The 13479-nt window shown below is 46.4% G+C and overlaps 1 protein-coding gene and 1 non-coding gene across 2 annotated transcripts; both read left to right on the forward strand.

The window, feature by feature from the left end:
* The first annotated feature begins 323 nt into the window (after window positions 1-323).
* On the forward strand, window positions 324-11090 carry ARPC4 (actin related protein 2/3 complex, subunit 4, 20kDa). The gene is made up of 6 exons (XM_008577485.1): window positions 324-426; window positions 3638-3756; window positions 5271-5382; window positions 6583-6678; window positions 7835-8005; window positions 10215-11090. The coding sequence occupies exons 1-6, from the start codon at window positions 424-426 to the stop codon at window positions 10218-10220; spliced, it is 507 nt and encodes a 168-aa protein (XP_008575707.1). The 5' UTR covers window positions 324-423; the 3' UTR covers window positions 10221-11090.
* On the forward strand, window positions 8214-8287 carry TRNAI-GAU. Its single transcript has one exon. It is a non-coding gene; the product is annotated as a tRNA-Ile (tRNA).
* Window positions 11091-13479: the final 2389 nt, after the last annotated feature.

Here is a 13479-nt window from a genome sequence, read left to right on the forward strand (position 1 = left end):
GGGAGGAGGGGCCCGGAGAAAGGTTGGGGGAGCAGAACCGGAAGGAAAGGAGGGCCCCTCCGCCTGGGCTTGTCCTAAGTTGGTGCCCAACCTGAGGTCGACTGTACCATAGCATAACTGGGGGGAGGCTGAGGGAAAAGCGACCAGAAAGCCGAAGGCACGAGCGAGAGCTCCATGGTTACCGGGAGAAGCTTGAGTAGCGGTTGACAACTCAGGAGTTTGTATCAGTACCAAGATAGTTCTAGCGCGGGAAACTTCCCAAAGGTCCAGGTGATCCCAGGCCCCCTCTCCCCCCCGCTCGGAACCTAGATCGTACCGCCCGGAAGTCTGGGCGGAGACTGCGGCTGCGCTTCTCGAGAAAGGACAGGCGTCGAGAGCTGGCCACTTCCGCACTTCCGCTTTCCGGCCCAGCCAGCGCCCGCGATGGTGAGAGAGCCGGGCCTTGGACCGGAGACCCCCGGTGTTCTTCTTCTAGGCTGTGGGCCTGGGGGAGATGCGGCTTTGCCGCGGAGGCCTGGGGTTGAGGGATGCCGGGGTCTGTGGGGGCACAATGAGCGTGGGAGAAAGAGGGTAGGGCGGGGGCCAAAGTGAGGAAGGGGCGAGCGGGGCGACTCGCTGCTGGGAAGCAGGCCTTGAGGCTTCATGGTCGGGCTTTCGAGGCAGGTAGGGAATATTCCTGAGGCATGGAGGAAGCAGGAAGCGGGCCTCCTAGGCTTGTAGCGCCTCGAAGGCACATAGTAGGCCTTGTATCCAGTCGTAGGGCTGCTGAGGTGGGTAGTAGGGCCACCTCCCCATCCATAGTAGAGCTTCCTAAATACACCCCCGTGTCCTGTCCTGTCTTCTTGACCCCAGTTTTCCAGGGCAGGCAGGCGTCCACACTTCCTTATCCCACTCTTCTCGGCAGCTCCAGCCTTGCTTTTATCCTACTGAAGGATCTCTTTTGTGTTGCCTCCACTCAGGTCCCTTCCTGGTCAGAACTGAGCTGTGTCAACCTTACTGTATCTAAGCTTGGATACCGCTGATCCCTCCCTTCCTGGAAGTCCTCCCATTTGTTCATGTGGGCGTTCCTGGGAGTTGTGACTTTGGCTCCACTTCCGTCTCTTTACATTCTCGCTGGTGATACCTATCTAGTCTCCTGGCTTTGATGACTTAGTATGTTCTGGTGACTCCTCAGTTGGCCTTCCTGCCTCACTTTTAAGGTGCACCTGGATTTTTTTTTTTTTTTTTTTTTTTTTTTTTTTTTGCTTTGCCTGGATATCTTGAAGACACCTTGAAATTAGACCTCTAGTTAAAACTCATTTTCTCTTCCAGATTTGCTCTTCCTCCTGTGTTCCCTTTCCTGGCTAACTCTGTGTACTCCTACCTCACTGGGGTTTTCTTTTTGTCTGATTGAGGACATGCCTCTTGATTTTTAAAAATTCAAGTTTACTGGGGCCGGCCCGGTGGCTCACTCGGGAGAGTGCGGTGCTGATAACACCAAGGCCCCGGGTTCGGATCCCATATAAGGATGGCCGGTTCGCTCACTGGCTGGGCGTGGTGCTGACAACACCAAGTCAAGGGTTAAGATCCCCTTACCGGTCATCTTTTTAAAAAAAAAAAAATTCAAGTTTATTGAGGTATTACAAAAAATTATGTGTGTTTAATTCTTGAAAGAACAGGAGTCACAAAACTGGCCACCTAAAATTAACCCTTTTTAGATTTACTGTTTATGAATATGGAAAGTCATGTAATCACTACTATAATCAAGCATAGAGGACATTTTCATTACTCAAAAAGTTCCCTGAAGTCCATTTATAATCAGTCCCCTCCTCTCCCTGGCACCCCCAGACAACCACTGATTTTTTTCCTCTTACAGTTTTGCCTTTTCCAGATTGTCATATAAAGGGTATTCTTCACTATACATGCTTTTTAATGTGGCTTTTTACCATAATACATTTGAGATTATATGTTTTGTGTATCGGTAGATATTCCTTTTTATTAGTGAGTAGTATTTCATTGTATGGATGAACCATAGTTTGTTGGGAGTTGTTTTATGATTCCGTTGTCCTCTACATCTAATGTCACTCCAACCCCTGTGATGCTCTCTACTTCCCCAAGTCCAAGCCCTCATCAGTGCTCTGCTGTATGTCTCACTTCCTTCTCTAATGCTTTCTGCACAGAGCCACCATGCAGCTGCAGTCGTGTAACTTCCTCCTCAGAAAGCCCCCGTAGTTTCTTACCACATTAAAAGAAGAGCTAGGGACTGGCTGGTAGCTCAAGTTGATTAGAGGGCATCCTTGTAACATCAAGGTCAAGGATTTGGATCCCCATACTAGCCAGCTGCCAAAAAATAAAGAAAAGCTAAACTCAGTAGCTTGGCATTTGAGATTCCCCTTGATCTTACCCCAACCTACCCTACCTCATCTACTGAATCTAAAATGCTTCCCATATATAGAAACATTGTACTCATTACTGTTGCTGGAACTCTTAATGCCCCTTTGTGTTATTCTAACTTTGCTTAAGTTGTTGGTGGTGGCGGTATTATTTTGTGTATGTGTGGCTGCCTGGTGCAAGGAATCAAACTTGACCTTGGTGTTTATCAGCAGCACAGAAAATGAGTAAGATACTGAATATGTTAGGTTTTGAACTAGGTGCATGCTTCGTAGCTGTGAATAAGATAGACATGGTCTATTGACCATGTGGCTTATAGTCTAGTGAAGGAGAAATCACTTTACAAAAGACATATGAAGGATGTGTCATTGTAAATTGTAATAAATGCTATGCAGGGGGAAGTCAAGAGAGGCCTCTCTGAGCAAGGAAGAGGCCTTCCCTAACAAGCTGAGATCTCAAGGATGACTTAGGTAAAGGAAGAGGAGCAAAGCCTGCAGATAGGATGGTTTGACATGTATAAAGTCCTGAAGGGAGAACGTACTTGGCCAATATAAGAAACTGACCAGTGTAGCTAGAGTCTGATTCCTCTACTGGGAATGTCCTTATTCTACTTTTTCTCATTATAAAATCCTTAAATACTTCTAATCCTATTTCTATTTTCAAATCAAAACCAGTTTCTTCTCAAATGTAGATTACCTATAAGTCTAGTTTATATTTTATCCTCCTTTATATCATGGTTATTTTCTCTATATCCCCTGCCCAGTTGAGCTGTTTGAGTGTAGAGATACTCTTCATCTTTGAATTCCCACCTAGCTCAGAGCCTGGCAAACAGTGGACCTATACTTGGCTTAATAAGATTGAGGACAATCATTCACGTGTATGCTTCTAGACCAGAGTTCCTCAGCCTCAGCACTATGGACATTTGGGGCTGGATAATTCTTTGTGGTGCATCATAGGATGTTTAGTGGATATCTGTCCACTCAATGACAGAAGCACCTCCCCCTACCCTGCCCCAAAGTCATGATAATCAAAAATGTCTTGACATTGGTAACTGTCCCCTAGCAGGCAAAATGGTCCCTTGTTGAGACCTACTGCTTTGGAGTTAGACTGAAAGGCACCTTAAAGGCCTAGTCTGTTCTGTTCACTGTGGTTTCTGAGAGCTGGTCACCTTCAGTACTGCCTGGCTCTGTGGGAGCTATAGTAAGGCGCAAGTGGATTTGGTGAGGCAGATTCTGATCTTCCTCACCCCTTGGGTTTTTTCCTACAGACTGCCACTCTCCGCCCCTACCTGAGTGCCGTGCGGGCCACACTGCAGGCTGCCCTCTGCCTGGAGAACTTCTCCTCCCAGGTCGTTGAACGACACAACAAGCCGGAGGTGGAAGTCAGGTAGGGAAGGAAAAGGTCGGGGTGGAGATGAGGGAGTGCAGCACAAAGGAATGGCTGCTGTCCAGAGGTTGCCATGAACTTATGTCCTGGAGTTGTCAGGACAGCTACAATTGACATATTTTGCTGCCAGATGAACAGTGGTTTCTGATTTGGAATTAAGAAAATAGGATCAGTAGGTTGGTGGGACAAAACCCAGGGGAGAAGCTCCTCTGGAGCCAAGATTGCTTACACAGGTGTGACTTCTTAGAGTGGAGCTGTTCATGAAGTATCTCCTGTGGTATTATTGAACCCACTGGTAGTTTAAGGAGAGGTCAGAGAATTCCGTTATCTGAGCTCCTCTGGAGCCAAGATTGCTTACACAGGTGTGACTTCTTAGAGTGGAGCTGTTCATGAAGCATCTCCTGTGGTATTATTGAACCCACTGGTAGTTTAAGGAGAGGTCAGAGAATTCCGTTATCTGAGATGCCATCTTCACACTTTACTAATTTAAGGATGAAGGACGTTTTTCCCCTACCAGCCTGGACCCTTCTGTCCCCTGTTCCAAATACTCCATATTTTGAATGATTTTCTATTATTTAGTTTCCATTTCAAAGTACTCTTTTTCCCCCCTTTTAAAAGTTTTATTATATTTATTTATTTATTTTTGCAGTTGGCCAGTACAGGGATCTGAACCTGTGACCTTGGTGTTTTAAGGCTGTGCTCTAACCAACTGAGCTAAGCGGCCAGCCCCTTTTTCCTCTTTAAAATTTAATCTGGGACATATATAACTGAGATAAGCCATGTTACCACATTAAGTGAAATAATTTGATTTGAATTAAAAAAAACTGTTAAGATGTGAGGATGTGCAGTCTTAGGCTAGTTAACATGTACGATTTCTAGTAAGTATTTTAAAATGATAACAGCTCACAGATGCCATCATAGTTAACTACCGTTACAAATATCTAGGAATTTGGAGGCATCAGCTTGGGACCTGAGCGATAGGGGGTCTCAGTGGTGAATAAGTGAATCATTCTGGATTGATAATTAAAGGAGGCCAAACTGTGTTCAGTTTTAACCTGTCCTCATTTCTAAGGGAGGTTCTCTCCTCATTTCATAAACAGTATACTGGTTTGCCTATAGTTATTAAAATCAGCTGTCTTTTGTAAAGCTCCTGCCATGTGCCAGGCATGCTATTAGACACTTGACCCTTTTTGATCTCTCTCAGTCCTTGCCAGTGAAATAGGCATCAGAGTCATTTTACAGATGAGGAAATTGAGATTCCAACAGGGTAACTTGCCCAAGGAAAGTAACAGAGGAGGCTGGATTCCAAAACCTTTTCGCCCTGATTCCAGAGCCTGTGCTCTTTCTGCTGGAGAACACACTCACTGGCCCCCATCTTGGAGCACCCCTGCTTGTGAGTCTTCTATTCCTTGGCCTCTATGGTCTCAGATAGTGATTCCAAGACCTGCTCTGGGGTCACCCTGACTTTTCCGTCCTTTTATGCTACAGAGGCCTCTATCGCATTATGTTTTCAGGAGTAGCAAAGAGCTCCTGCTACAGCCCGTGACCATCAGCAGGAATGAGAAAGAAAAGGTTCTGATTGAGGGCTCCATCAACTCTGTCCGGGTCAGCATTGCTGTGAAACAGGTGAGTTCACCACAAAGGAGGCCAAGTTAGGAGCTATCTTTCATGCCAGTGGTCCCCATCCAAGAGATCAGGGTGCAAAAAACCTAGGCTCTACTTTCTTGAATGTTCTCAGGAGATGATTTGCCAAACTCAGCAGGTCAGTAAAGTAAAAAGAGAGAGCAACTCCATCATGTAAGCCTTGCTCTGGATTAGAAGATAGAAATCTGTTCCCTGGGGCCTGTTTGGTGTCAGATCATAGAACCATTCCTAAGGAATGAGAAATAAGTCTAGTACAGAAAAATAAGCAGTACTAATACCAATGTGATAGCGACTGTCTCTGAAACTGAGACTTGATATAAAAAACGAAGTTTTATTTTTTGTATGTGTTTCCTCAGGCAGTGTTTCACAAATGTCTATCGTTCCTACCACCCCAGTAATTTTCGTCATATTTATATATCACATGGACAGTTATTTACTTAATAGATTTCTTTAAATTGACTATTTCTTTACTTAAGTTTGTTTGAAAAGAAACTTTATACCATAAATGGAAAAACAGTATGGCTTGCCACAACAGAGGGCACCTCTAAAAATAAATACAATAAAAACAAAGCAATGTCATTAAGTTCAGACCAGATACTGTTGCCTACAGAAAGCACTAACCCTGGGGCCTGCTCTCTTTGTTAAAATGGAAGCTTAACAAGCTGTTGGGAGGTGTTAAGGACATATTAGCACCAGCTGCAAAATTCTTCCTTTCAAAATATTTGAAAGGAAGTTCAGAAGGGAGAAACTTTGGGAATTATTTCATGTTCAGTGTTATTAAAGCAGAGTCTACTAGAGGTTTATCTCTGATACCCCAGGTGGTACGTGCCACACACTTTGGCACGCACTAGTGAAATGAGAAAGGGAAAGACAGCTTTGAGGATGGATGTATGGACTCCGAAAGACCTGATATAAGACTCTTGCTTGCCAGAATTACCTCTCTTGAGTGGGTGAGGATGAGATCATAGTAATGCCTCATTAAGTTGGAGAGGCCCTAAGGTAGACCCTTCTTTCAGTTGGCAACCAACTCCCCCATGGTTCAAAGTTCAGGCAGTCATTGCTCCCAATACCACGCTTCCAGCAAGCCTGGGAGAAATTGGGTCAGAAGACCAGGCCTGTAGGGCTATTTTTTTCCTAGGGTATCATTTTTAGAGAAATACGTTTCTCCTTTGCTCTCACCAGGCTGATGAGATCGAGAAGATTTTATGTCACAAGTTTATGCGCTTCATGATGATGCGAGCAGAGAACTTCTTTATTCTTCGAAGGAAACCAGTGGAGGTGAGACTTTGTGATCCATGTGTTTGTGATATACTACCTGGGATTCTATCAGTGAGTGGCCTGGGATTGTTTCTAGAACCAGGATTGCTGTTCCTCCAGCTGTAGGGTACCCACTACCTGAGTTGAGAGTTGGCCTTCATTTCAGCTGGAGTGGGAGCAAGGGGGATCAGAAGTTCAGAAGTTAGGTCTACCTCAACTGTAGAAAAGACAGAAAAGATAAGATGCATTGCCTATCATCCCAGAGTCTACAGTCCAGCAGCAGAAACAGCACAGTGGGGCCGACCCCGTGGTACACTCGGGAGAGTGCAGCGCTGGGAGCGCAGCGACGCTCCCGCCGCGGGTTTGGATCCTATATAGGAATGGTCGGTGCGCTCACTGGCTGAGCGCGGTGCGGACGACACCAAGCCAAGGGTTGCGATCCCCTTACCGGTCACAAAAAAGACAAAAAAAAGAAACAGCACAGTGAATTAGAAATGTCTTCTAAGTTCTGCCACCAACTGAATCATAGTCTCTCAAAGCCACAGTTTACTTTGGGTCAATTGTTGCCTGACTTTGTACTTGAATCCTCTCCACAGGCTCCCTACCAGCTCAACTTAACATATCCCCAGTGACAGCAGCTACCCCGCAGAGCAGCACACACCATCATCAGACACGTCAGACGTGTCGGCCAAGCTCTTCATCCTGAGCAAAATTCTCTCCTGGTCCTAGATCTAACCTCTGGGGCCACCCAGATAAATAAAATTGGTCTTCCTTACACAACTCTCCAGCAGTAAAAAACCTCATTCCAACCCCTCTCCCATGTCATCTCTTCTCCAGACTAAATATTCCCTTTTGTTTGAGTAGATTCTTCTGTAACAAGATTTTAAGTTCCTTCACTCTCCCTTGACTCATTCTGAATGCGTAGCTTTTTGTGCCACACATTGTCTTCTAGAAACGTCTCATATACATAAAATTTTCAACTGACTGCAGTTGCTTGGATCCAACGTAGATACTCCCAAGGGCAGGTGGGGTGCTGACTGAAAGAGCATGTAGCTTGAGAGAAGATCCCAGCCATCTGGAAGCATGTAGATGAGTGAAGTAGAGGACATGGCCAGCTCAGTGCTCTTGGAACATGAATTCTCTCATTTCTTCTTTCCCTACTGTCTTCTTCCTATAGGGGTATGACATCAGTTTTCTGATCACCAACTTCCACACAGAGCAGATGTACAAACACAAGTTGGTGGACTTTGTGATCCACTTCATGGAGGAGATTGACAAGGAGATCAGCGAGATGAAGCTGTCGGTCAATGCCCGTGCACGCATTGTGGCTGAGGAGTTCCTCAAGAATGTAAGTAGGGGGCCTTACTGGTTTCCTTCCACAGGTGGAAGAAACTACGGGTCATGTTGAGAACTTAGCAGCTGGTGTGAAAGTAGTGCCAGCAGTAGGTTCTATTTCCTGAGGCCTCTTTCCATATCTTGGTGTCTGGGAGACTTCTTAGTCTCTTGTAGGGACTTAGACACTCGTTCTACATCTAAAATGTCCACAAAGTCAGGCTGGCTGGTTAGCTCAGTTGGTTAAAGTGTGGTGCTGATAACACCAAGGTCCAGGGTTCGATCCCTGTACTGGCCAGCCCCCCCCCCCCCCCCAAAAAATGTCCACAAAGTCCTTACCTATGTCAAATTTAAACTCCAAGTAAGGCAAGTCAGGTCCACATGTGAATTTTCTAGCAACATAGTTATAGTTAATCATGGTATAATTCCACTTCTCAAAGAGACTTAAATATTTTCCTTCAGTGTCTGTTTCTCAGGCTTAAAGTCATTTCTTCGCCTGTTTTTCATCACTTTCATAGCTTAAATCCTCAGACTCCTCTTAAGTTGTTTGTGCCTTTCCAGGCGAAAGGACTGCAGTCCTCTGGGGAGAAATTGTTTACATTGATGAACTGATGACATAGTTCTACTTGTTTAGATATTCAGGACATGCCTTCTTATTTTTTTTCCTTCTTCCAAACAATCTTTGGTTTGTTGACATGTTCCACTCAGAGTTGACTGTGATCCCTAGGTGGTAGATTTAGTGTTTACTCCTACCAGTACATACAGACCCAGCACAGAAGGAGTTCAGTTTCCTAAAAATGGAAATTACTCCCACTTCCCCTGGGGTTTAATTATACTGAGGGTGACCAGCGTACAAATGGCTGTATGTGTGCATAGGGCAGCATGGGAGTTCAGCTCACTTGGGCTGTGGGGTCAGACCACCAGGATGTGAATCCGAGCTCCATGGCCTACTCAGGAATGTCTCTGGACCTCTCAGCTGAGCCTCAGTTTCTTCAGCTGTGAAAGGAAGATACTGTTAATAAGTATTTACCGTTCAGAGTTGTTGAGCATTAAATGAGATCATATATGAAAAACATAGCACCTGGTACATAGTAAGCTTTCCATGTATTGTAGCATGAAGTTTTATGGCCAGGGCATTAGAAGGCCTCTAGATTGAACTGTGAGGGAAAATGTCCCAACTTAATGTTTGGCTCATTCATTCAACAATTATTTAGTTATTAGAATTATATTTTTATAGAGTTATACAGCTGAAAAAGCATGTTCACATGTCTCATTTAATACTCAAAACAATCTCTGAGTCAGGCATTAAACACCATTTTACAGATGAGTGAACTGGGGCCCTGGAAGTGAAGACAACTGCCCAAGGTTTCTCAGCCAGTAAGTGGAGGAGGAACCAGAAAGTGGAGCTAGGTTTTTGGCTCAAATGTCTCAGACACTACTATAGCATCTGGCAGGGTCACCAATGCAGGTGCATGCAGAGGTCAGGCGGGTGTTGCACAGGAGTGAAATGGGCCTGGTGGGGACCTGATGAGCACCTGCCTTGTCTGAAGAGGATCACTGCCACACACTCCAGCCCATTATGGCTCCATCTTCCATCTTTTCAAAAGAATCCCCAAATCTGGATTTGTACATGGCTTCTTCCTTGTTTTCAAGGTCGGCAAATCATTCGTATGCTTTTAAACACTGTATGGGCCAAACAGTACTTATCTTTGGGCTGGTTCAGTTTTTTAGCCATGGGTTAACAACCTCTGGTCTGTAAAATGTCCAGAAATATTCTAGGCACCATGGGGGATATTTGAGGGCAGAAAACATTTCAAGGGCCTGTCCTGGTTGGAGGATCACCCAGATCTTGACACAAAGTACCAAATCCTGGGTCCCTCTCCCCTTGGCCCTCTGAGTCCCCTAACTCCTTGCATGTGAGTCCCATGTCTAAAGAAGGTAACCTCAGTTCACCAAGCAAGACAATGGCAGAGCTCTGTAGCAGCCTTCATGACATGGCTCAGGCGAGCTGAGGAGAAGCCCTCATCACTGTTAATTTTTCTGCCTTGCGTAGTGCTAGGGTTAGGCCCCATAGGTCACAGCTGAATGCTGGCTGAATTAGAAAGAGGGGCCCATAGGGTATCCTGGGACCCAACCCTGCCCCTCACACTAGCCCATCTCCCCAGAACAGGCCCACCAGGATACAGTAATAACTACCATTCACTGCTTCTTGGTTCTCTTGACAGTTTTAAACCGTTTGGCTGGATCTTGTGGCCTTCCCCCTCGGACACCCCGTGTCTCTGCAAAGGCATCCTGGAGCCACTCCGCACAGCATCAGCAGCAGTGGGGAGCTGGGTCGGGGTGGGCATTAGATGCGGGAGGGGGGTGGTGTGCTTGCTAGCTGGGCAAGAAAGCAGCATGGACCTGCCCCAAGGCCACATGTGCCTGGTCAGGCTGGCTTCTGATGTTCAGTCCCCTGGGCTGGGACAGATTTTTTTTTAACGTCTTGAACCTTCAACTCTGTGCTTGTAGGAGACTGTAACCTTTCTGTCTTTTTTTTTTTTTTTTTTTTTTTTTTTGGTAAACAAACAACCTCCACCTCCAGTGGCTGTGACTAGTCCCAGTGATTGTACCTTATTGGTCGCTGTGGGTCTGGGCGGGCCTGGAGCCAGAAGGCGACTACCTTTTCTCCCCTGTGCCACTCCGGGTGGGGAGGGAGGGAGGTTTCAGATTCCAGTTCCTCTCCGTTGCCCTCTATTCCCAAGCCTCCTTGGGCCCAGCAGAAGTGGTGGGGACCAGCTTCTTGACCTCTGCCTGAAGATGGCCACTCAGCAGTGGTTGGGGACAAGGGCTGTATTGGTGACCAGCAGCCATGCATAAGAGCTGGGGCCCAAAAGCCAGGCAACCTCTGGCTACAGAGGCCATTTGGTGCCCTTCCAGCTGAGACGGGCCACTGTTTCGCCTTTTCTGTCAGTGCAGTGCCTGTGCTAGAGGTGGAGAGGTGAGTCCTCCTCCTGCCTGCTCTGGCTCCCTTTCTCCCATGCTCGCTGTCCCTTTTCTGATTCTGGTGAATCCTCCCTCCCTTAATTAAAGTCTCTTCTTGCCCCTTTGGGGCTGCATGAGGTCTGTGCTCTGTGTGTATATGTGAAAGGAGGGGAGGTGGGGCTTTTTTCCTTGAGACTATATGGCTGGCACTTGGGCCTGGAGCTCCCCACCGGTGAAGTCCTGTTATTGGTCTTACCATTATCCATGCCAAGGGCCCCCCCAGAAACCTCCCCCACTGAAGTCCAGGCACTACCCATTCCTGAAACTGCTCTCTCTACCTATACAGAGCTTTGGTGCTGTTCATGTAATCTCATTTGAGCTAAAAGGTAACCTCAGAGAAACAGCGATCCCATTTCATCGATAAGGAAACAGCTTGCCCCAAATCTTCCAGCCAGTGAGCAAGAGAGTAAACTTCAAACTGTGCTAAAACAGTAATCATTACCCATGTGTGGCTATTTAGATTTAAATTATTACCATTAAGTTCAAAATCCAGTTCCTTAGTGTAACTAGTGACATTTCAAGTGCTCAGTAGCTACAAGTGACTAGTACCTACCATGGCAGACAGCAATGTATATAGACGATTCTATCATTGCAGAAAATTCTATTGGATAGTGCTAGATCTTTTTGATGACACCTGAAGTAAAACAAACAAAAACAAAATAAAAGTTGTGTTTGAGTCCTAGGTCTTGCTGAATTTGGGCAAGTTGTTTATACTCTGCCTCAGGTTTCCTAATCTGTGAACAATCTGAGGTGGTCCTGCCACAGGTACCTAATGAACAATAGTCATTTGTTCCACCAGCCCAGTATCTAAGCTGTTAACTTCCAATGTGCTGGGCATGGGGGATGACATTATGCCTGCTGTGAAGAGACCTGGGGGTCCAGTGAAAGAGCTAGGTGTGTAAAGAGGTCCACTGAAGTGTCTGGTATTCACTGTTGGAAGTCTGGGGGGCGGGCTGGAGCAGGTATTTCTATGAGAGGGTGTCAGGAAAAGCTTCAAGAGGGGCTGGCCTTTGAGCTGAGCTTTTAAAGGATTTCCTCCAGATGGCCAAAGGGGTCTCTTGAAGGGGGGGACAAGGTAATGTTAATGGGAGGAGGGGTTTGGGGTGGGGACAACTTGAACAGCTATTCTCCCTTTATGACATTACCTCTGTGACCTCCTGCCTGGCTGAGTTAGGTATGCCCTCCTCTGGGGCACATGGCAATATTCTAGCTTTGCAGTGAATGTCAAAGGTGCTCCCGGCGAAGTTAGATGACCACTAAGGTACAGCAGCTGGTCACTCAACAACCCTCACTGGACAGAATTGCCTGGGTGAGCCAGCCAGAACCCTCATTTGTCACAAATCTTTCCCCCAGGGTCCAAAGTCCCTAAAACCAGATTTGCGGGGTGACAGGAACTGACGGTGGTTGCCAATCTGCTGATCCTCTCCTAGGGATATGCTTTTTGGGAAGCCCAGTTGCCAGCCAAAGGGAGCAGGGAAAGGTAATCTTGGTGGTTGGGGTCAGCTGGACAGGAAGGTGGAGGACCCACCCTCACCATAGGAGCAGATCTACAGGTAACTACCAAAGCTGGCTTCTTGGCCTCATAACACCAAGGTCAAGGGTTTGGATCCCCGTACTGGCCAGCTGCCAGAAAAAAAAATTTCCTGTAGCTTGTCTGGGCTGGACATTGAGGTCATTGGTTAGAACACTGCCTTGTAACACCAAGGTCAAGGGTTTGGATCCCCATACCAGCCAGCCACCCAAAACAAAAACCAGCAAAGCTGGGTTCTTGGACCAGGGTACTCTTGCCTGGATTCAACTTGAGTGCTAGAAGGCAGTGCTAGAGTTTGTCTCTCAAACTGTCTCTTTGCTATGTCCACGGCCAACAGGCAACCCTTCTGTGTGGTAACATGGAGTCATGTTTAAGAGTGAGGCTTTGGAGTCAGACCTGGGTTCCATGCTGCCTCTGCTTTGTGATTTGAGGCAAATTATTTAACATCTTTGACTTTTGAGGATAATATTTTGCCACAGCCTCCAAAAAGGTTACTTACAGTCTTGGCCTGGAGGCTGAGCATAACTGTTCTGGTCTGTTTCTTCAGCAGTTGACTCAAATGATGATCTCTTTTTCTATTTCCAAGTTATTGGGAGGAGGGTGTTCTCTGCATCTTATGATTATTCCCCCATGTACTGCCCTGGTCTTCATATCTGTCCCCCCAACGACCTTGTCCTAGCCCCATCTGCCAGGCCCTGCAGATCTGATCTGGCCTCACCAGGCTCCAGTCACACTGGCTGCCTTTTATTTCCCCAGAAAGGCTTTTACTGTCTTCAGGGCTGTTGCTGAGACTGTTTCCTCTTCCTGGAATGCTATTGCTCCCCTCTTATGCTGGTGCCTCCTGGCTCCTTTGTGTTTATCCTTCAGTTTAAGTTTTTTTTTTTTTTTTTTTCCCCTTTTTGTCTTTTTTCGTGACCAGCAACGGATCGCAACCC

Source organism: Galeopterus variegatus, unplaced genomic scaffold (genome assembly GCF_000696425.1).
Source record: "Galeopterus variegatus unplaced genomic scaffold, G_variegatus-3.0.2 Scaffold1520, whole genome shotgun sequence".
In the NCBI taxonomy this organism is placed as follows: Eukaryota; Metazoa; Chordata; class Mammalia; order Dermoptera; family Cynocephalidae; genus Galeopterus; species Galeopterus variegatus.